This window comes from Penaeus japonicus, unplaced genomic scaffold (genome assembly GCF_977035675.1).
Source record: "Penaeus japonicus unplaced genomic scaffold, GWHDUDI00000001_assembly GWHDUDI00000007, whole genome shotgun sequence".
NCBI classification, from domain to species: Eukaryota; Metazoa; Arthropoda; class Malacostraca; order Decapoda; family Penaeidae; genus Penaeus; species Penaeus japonicus.
The window spans coordinates 8429522-8437021 of NW_028234409.1; the positions used below are offsets into that span (position 1 = coordinate 8429522).

At 38.7% G+C, this 7500-nt stretch overlaps 2 protein-coding genes across 4 annotated transcripts in view; one reads left to right on the forward strand and one right to left on the reverse strand.

Moving 5' to 3' along the window:
* Nucleotides 1-5525, forward strand: part of LOC122252084 (uncharacterized) — a 29000-nt gene extending 23475 nt beyond the window's left edge. For all 3 annotated transcript variants that reach the window (XM_043014350.2, XM_043014348.2, XM_043014349.2), the window contains one exon: nucleotides 231-5525. In XM_043014350.2, the coding sequence (XP_042870284.2) occupies nucleotides 231-2202 (1972 nt within the window). In that variant the 3' untranslated portion in view covers nucleotides 2203-5525. The remainder of the gene's footprint in view (nucleotides 1-230) is intronic.
* LOC122252086 (carboxypeptidase B) overlaps nucleotides 5521-7500 on the reverse strand; it is a 7702-nt gene continuing 5722 nt past the window's right edge. Inside the window, exons 7-8 of the mRNA XM_043014351.2 lie at nucleotides 7437-7500; nucleotides 5521-6521 (exon numbers count right to left, since the gene is read on the reverse strand). The exon at nucleotides 7437-7500 is cut by the window's right edge and continues 52 nt beyond it. Of these exons, the coding sequence (XP_042870285.2) occupies nucleotides 6388-6521; nucleotides 7437-7500 (198 nt within the window). The 3' untranslated portion in view covers nucleotides 5521-6387. The remainder of the gene's footprint in view (nucleotides 6522-7436) is intronic.

The following is a 7500-nucleotide window of genomic DNA, read 5'->3' on the forward strand; positions in this document are numbered from 1 at the left end:
TTAGCATTTTTACTGTAAGTAACATTGTAATTAACATTGATGATAGTGGTGTCCTATTTTATGTAAATGATTTACTTTGAGAAGGACCACCTTGTTGATCATTAATCATGTTCTCAATTATTTATTATTGATGATAAGTCACCACATAGAATTTAGAAATATCTTGTCAAGTACCTTGTCTCTCTTTAGCAAGAAGGAATATCAAGTCTAATACCTTTTCTGTCTTACAGGAGGAAGGACCCCATGGAGGTGTGTGGCTCCAAGCACACCAATGCCACCTTGGAATTCCACGAGTGCCTGTGCAAGTTCGACTACAGAAACCTAAAGAGACGGCAACAAACTCTTAAGTTCAAGCACTGTCTTTTGGCAGATGAAATGCGAAGAATAGACAATTTTGAACTGTACATAATTATTGCAGTGGTGATCGGTGTTGTGATTATATTTAGCATCGCTGCATTTTGCTCGTGTAAGTGGTACCTCCAGACTAATGCTAACCCATGTGGGTGCCTATCCTGCTCGTGTTGCAAGAAAAAAAAGAAAAAGAAAAATGAGAATGAAGTTGTAGTGAGTTCAGCATCACACGATATTGACTTAGGTAATGGTGGGCAGTCATGGACTCCAATCCGCTTGGTGCCCAATAAGGACACGGTTGACGGAAGTCCAGACACCAATCATGCGAGTGCTGAACCTAGTGACGAAGGCCATAAAAGTTTTTGCATGAAGTTTTGCCTGAGTGACCCTGTGCAGGACTGTTGTGAGTTCTTTGACTGTGACATCATGTGGCGCAAGAAAAGCATTTATGCCATACCAATATTTGGCCGTCGCAAGCAGCCTGCACTGCAGCGGAGGCCAACACGCCCTGCTCCTCCTCCTCCCAAAGCAGCCGTGCCTCCGGTAATGAAGCACCCAGAACCGATCCACATAGGCTACGATGATGACATAGAGTGTGAACCTGTCCCAGAAGCCCCTCCTTCCCCAGAGCCTGTACGTGTAGACCAGCCAAGGGCCATGTATGTGGATCCTCTGGCATTTTTGCAGAGGCCCTTCTTGAAATCAACAAAAGAGAAGGCTGTTGAGGAAGAGCCACCAGAGGCCCTGTACAGCAAAGTGAAGGACTTCATGTTTGGGAAGTCGAAGAAGAGTGCAAGCATGGCCTCCCTCAATAAGTTGGGTGTGAGTACCAATCCAGATGCAGTCAGCACCACTTCAAGCAAGAAGAGCAAGTATAGTCGGACAGGCAGTCTGGCATCACTGCACAACCTTAGCGATGAACAGTTGGACAAGAGCTACCAGAGCAAGAGGTCCATGAGCCTAGCTTCTCTGCACATGGTTGAGGAAGAGTCGTCCAACAGAATGACCCCCAGAGGAGGAGCCAGCAGGTTGAATGTGGCCAGAAGCAGGGGCTCCCTTCACAACATCTGTGAGGATGATGACATTCCCCCATCACAGAGGACTGATGAATACATTGACCTGGAGGAAATGTCCAAGAGGATAGAGGCTAAGATGTTGGCCAACCAGAATGGTGCTGAGCCAGTTGGAGCAGCTGGAGCTCCAGGCATGCAGCCTCTAGCGCCAGCTGCTAGTCCCCGACCACGCACGAGCCCACGGCCTCCAACTAGTCCTCGTCCTCCCACTAGTCCCCGACCCACAGTGAGCCCTCCAGTCTCTCCTCCAGTTTCAAGTTCCTGGACGCCAAATTTCGTTCCTGCATCCGCCTACACTGCACCAAAGAGCAATGAAGCAGTTCCTCTCCAGCCACAGAATCCCACTTACTCACCTTCCTTATACAGAGCACATGCGCCACAACAATATGCAATGGGTGGCTCACCAGTCCCACCACATGCAGGCTACCCACAGGCAGAATACCCTTATGGTCACAGTCCTGCAATGATGATGGATGAGAATGGCCAGCCAAAATACTATCCACCTGTGCCTGCCACGCAAGACAGGCCAGCAGTGCCTGCTAGAATGGCCGTTGGAGCCCCAGTCTCAAACACCGGCACATTGGGTCGTCCAAAGCCTGCAGTCCCCCCGAGGCCATCAAGCGGACCAAACTCCCCAAAGCCCAGAGTCAGTGGAGGTTCACCCAAGCCGCGTGCTCCACAGCCTCCATCAACCCTAGGGAGACAATCGCATGTTGTTAAACCGACGGCACCCCCTCCCCCTCCACCCGTCACAACCCCCATTGAGTCTTCCCTCTGAGTGAAGCAGAGTGAGGTGATGGGAGATTGTATAGGAAATGTTGTACATAATGTGTATTTTTAATGCCTTTTGACAGACTGCTCAAGGGACACTTTAGCCAAACCTATTATTTAGTATTTTTCAGTGTTCATTTGGAAACAACGTGGCCTATCCTTTTATATAAGTAATCCTACATCACAAAGCAGTCTATCTAAAAGGATGCCTGCTGTGATGTATCAGTGATGTGTCAGAAATGCATATTAGATTGTAGTGCATCATTTATGAGAGGATAGTTCCTATTTGTTCTGTGGAAATTATCAAGACATATTGTCGGCAAAATAGTTTCGTCCAGACCAAAGTTTAGAATATAGAAACAATTAGTGTACAAGGAATCGTCAACATATCATCTTGAAGAGCAAGTTGACAGATGTTCGATCTATCAACTAGCAAGCAGGGCAGTTTTGTAGATTAATTTTTTTTGTTAGATTTTTTTTATGCTTTACTTTTACAAATGCCCTTTGGGTTTTCCCAGTGCTCAACTTTTGTAATCTTACTGTTTGTGACAAGACTGTCTTTCATTGTGATCAGAGTGTCAAGGTATACATGGTAATGCAATTGTATTTACTGAGTATTCTTAACAAATCATGTGAGATACACGCATATGATCTAACAACTTAGTTTTTTTTGGCTTAGAATACGAGACAATGCATTCACCATCCATGCAGTTATTGTGAATCATATGTAAAGTCCTGTAAATATTGTACATATTAAATGTATAGACTACATGTTAAGTTTGGAAGGGCCAGTGCTAAGGTGCGAAGGGAGAGGAAAGGAGATTTGGGGAAAGTAAGATTTTTGTACTTGTTCGTAGGACTAATACTTATATTTTAATATCTTTGAGGTATATGACATGATATTTAGAAGAGGGAGTTGGTGTACTGTGTATAACCTTTCCCTAATGTATCAAAACTACTTTGTCAGTGGACCAAGGTGTTATTTTCACCTGGTGTTTTTAAACAGGGAACCAATCGAGATGCTTTAGAAATGTCTTAATTGATCAGTTAAATGTTTTTCTTTTTCTCTCATTTTTTCCTCTCCTCTTTCCCTACTACATTTTTGTTCTCTTTCGGTCTTCCTTTTTTTTCCCCCTTTTCTGTTATATTCTTCTCTGTCCTCCCCTTCAGTTTTTGTCTTTTACAGAATTCTTGTTGGGAAGGAAGGAATATTTTAACATATGCATTTTGGGCAGTGTTTTGTTATTAATGGCATTTCAAAAAAAAAAGTATCTAGTCCTTTTTTCTGTAGTTTGAGCTAGTAGTGAGGTAAGATTATGTGGTAATGTATAGAGCTACGTATTCCTCATATGTATACCATTATTCAGATCCATTACTTTGTGATTCTTATATGAATTAGGTAAGAGATCATTATTATTTATTGTTATCATCATTATTATAATCACTGGTAATGTTCTTTTTTTTTTTTCTTTATTGGTTCTGACGGCATTATTCAAAACTACCTTTTGTCTGAGTGTGACAAATATGAATGAATTGAATATATGTTTGTACACTTCAGTCTTTGTCAAGTGCTGTGATGATGGTCTTCTGAATTGCAAGTTCTAATTATTAGGTAATGAGGGTTTAACAGAGGGTATTTATATTAATAACTATGAGTTTTTGTACTTTGAATTAGTCTTTTTATTTATCTAAAGCTGGGCAAGCATCTTGGAAAATAGGAGGGTTTGCATTTTTTAAAATGATTTTTCTTCCTCTTTTTGAACTGTAGTGAGTTTCCTCTCTCTCTCTCTCGCTCTCGCTCTTGCCTGTCTATCACTCTTACTCTTTCGTCTTTTTCATTATTGTCTCCTCTCCCATCATCTTGTTCTTGCCCAGTTGGTTGATATACCAATTCCTTCATGATTTGCCAGCATCTGTACTGTAAAGACGATGATTTTAATACCGTATTCACGTTCTTTACCAAATCTCTTATATTGCCATTCTTTTTATGTCATTTTACTCAAGTATATATAATGATTGTAGAGATTGTCAACACACGGGAAGGATTTTAGCCTTACTGAACAGATTATTGCTTGGGTGGTTCCATTCAAGAAATGTCCTTTTTAGATCGAGGATGATAATTTTTCCATGGTCGGGATACTAAAAAGGTTTTGTTAGCATTTGAAAGCCTTGTGGTGCACTTTGTCACAGATGGCAAATTTTCTTTTGCAATTTTGTTTTTTTTTATATTTGTTAGGTTTTATATTGTAAATATGTGCTATATTTTGTAAATTGAAATACAGCAAAGGGAACAGATGCTTACTATTTTTTACATGGCGTACTTTTTCTCTGTTCATGTTATTGAGTATATGCACTCAAATTTTAGGTGTAACAGTACACAGCTTTATGATCTAATTATTTTCCTCGAATTCTAAATCGTTGCCCATGATATAAGGATCGTAAAATACAGTTTTTGAGATTAATTTAAATACTGTGATAGGTGCTACGATGTACTGCTTTGCATCTTGAGACGAGTTCCATGAATTGGAAAGTTGCCTTTATTGTTATTTCTATTCAGTATTACTATGAGGAAGTTGGTCATGTCAGTCACTGTTAAGGTTAATGAGATTTTGCTTTTGTCATTATTTATGGAACAGTATTCAGCTTAGTGTAGTGCATGACTTCATTCAGGGAGTGTGTAGTAGAGGACCCTGTATTGAGTATGCAACATGCACGAACCTGGTTTTAAAGTTTATGTAAACATTTCCTTTTGTGTCTTCAAGAAGATGCTCTTTTGTATTGACTTTAGAATTTTTTTTTTTTTTCCCATGAAGTCCAGTAAAGATAAGGAATGAATGAATAGTAAACCAAATGTCGTTATTATTGTTATAATTATTGTAGTTATGAAGGTTAGATTAAGATATAAAAGGCAATTCATATCAAGAACATAGCTTTGAAAAGAAGAATTATCATTGCAGGTTGATTGATTATTTTGCATTTTGCTAGTATAATTGCTGTGAAATTGGTGTTAGGGAAAGATACTGTGTAAAAGTCGATATTGAATTCATTGAATGTACCATTTACTGTAATTTTTGTGTAAAGTAAATGAAATTTTAAGGACGTATTGCCGAAAAAAGAGCATTACTTTCACCAGGTACCGTGTAAATTGCTCATAAATTGTTTAATTTATGTAATCTCTTGCCAGTGATTGAGTTTTTATATTTACATATGTTTTTTTTTTACTTTTATTTTTATCTGACTGGTGTTAAGTTTGTTAAATGTGATACTGTATGCCATACTTACTATTTTTGTAGGCTGTCTTTAGAAATAAATAAAAAATCGAGACTGTAATTGGGTATTTATTTTGTTCCATGAATCATATGCTTACATGTGTTTTAAATAGTCAATAAGTTAATACAATAAATATACCTTATACATAAATATGAATTATTTAATAAATATAGTGCTCATGAATATGCATTACGACTTGACATATCCCTATCATATATCACATGGAATTAATATTGCTATAATAGGACATTTATATCTAAAACCTGCAGGCGGCAATGGAATGGAAATTTAACAACCTTTCCTGTAATCCACTTTTCAAATCATATAGCTAAACCAAGCTAGTATCATAGTTTGACTTCAGTTACTCTTGTTAGTTAATTATTCATTAACTGTTCAGAAATTGTCGTCCAGTGGAATATTTTACCTGCACACAAATCCAAACACATCTTTGGCACGAATTGGCTGTGTTTAGTTTTCACTGATTTGGTGTTTTAATTATTATTTTGCTTGTAGTTCTTGCGGCGGGTTGGGAATGGGGGTGGGGGGTGGGGGTAGAAGGGGTTATAGTTTGGCAGAGGAAAATGGGAAAAACATACACTTGTAACCTAAAGAGGGAGGGGGACAGGATTAAAGAAGATTATTATTAGGAAATTCCAACAATGATTCCTAAGGTTTTGGGAATTATAAATTAGGGAGAACGGCACAGACAACTGTTATAATAATAATAATATAAATATGGACGGAAATGGCCACTATGTCTTTCCAATGTGAATTAGACTGAAGGGTTTTGATAATGCAACTAATGATGAAGGATTGATGAGTGAACATGAGTTATGGCAGTTCGTGGGATTTGTAGGATACTGACTTGACGCTTAAGTACAAAAGTGCACTAGAATTGAGGGCATCTTCCTTTTCATTTCTCTTATGCTTCAATCTGCGTGCTGTTGGTCATCTGGAGCTTTTCGAAGACGGCTTGTGCCATGGCCTTAATTCCATCGTAAGTTTCCTGAGCTGTTGGCATGATCTGCTCTCTTGGCAGGATGAAACCGTAACGTCCTGATGGAATGGAAGGATGTTAGAATGGCGGTTTGGAGAGACAGAGAGCGAGAAAAAAAAGGTAGTTTGCCATAACTAGGAGAAACTTTAATAAGTGGGATTTGATGACAATCTCCTAGTGTATTGTTTACGTTTTGTAAATGGGATACTATAATCTATAATTTCTTTGCACATTAATATTTATTATGACAAAAAAACTTATGGAGACGAAGGACCATCTCAAGGAAACCCGTATTTTCACCTACCTTGCAACAGAGATCAACGGAGAAAGTAAATACAGGAACATACTTTACTAGTGTCGCCGGAGGATAATTTTAAGAGGAGGTACTGATGCCAGACCGTTTACTTACAGAAAGTCCGCAGGGAGATTCCTTTTTTTGAAGGTTCTCGAAGTTTGGGAGATTGAGTAATTTGGAAGGAGTAATTGTGAGTATTAAGTAACACGGCCTAAGTAATATGGTAGCCTTGACGGTTAGCTTTACTTGTCTTATATGTCTAAAAAGAGCAAATAGCTAATGAATGTTTTTGAGAAGTATAGGAACTTGTTCGAAAGTGAAAGTTATTAAAAAATGGATATAGTTGAGGATCTTATCAAAAGGTAAAGCTGACAGAAGTTTAGTTACGTCTTGTAAACAGCATAACATATATATATACTGAATACAAAGTGACTAAATCAGTCGTTTAGGATTATTCTATAAAGCCTAAATAGAGAAAGAGTGTAAAAAAAGACCATAGACAAATAACAAACAAAAAAATATCTTACATTTCATCCCAGGATGGACACGTAGCAAATCGTTCTCCGACCCCGAAGAACAGTTAAAAAAACAACCAATATCCTTGTACCATATCCATTCTACGGACACACACACATATAAGAAGAGACCATGGAATCTCCCACATAGCCATCGTACTCACCAAGATCACGGAGTTCGAGGGAAAAGGAGTAGGGAATGCCAACTGTTCCCAAGGCGTAATCTCC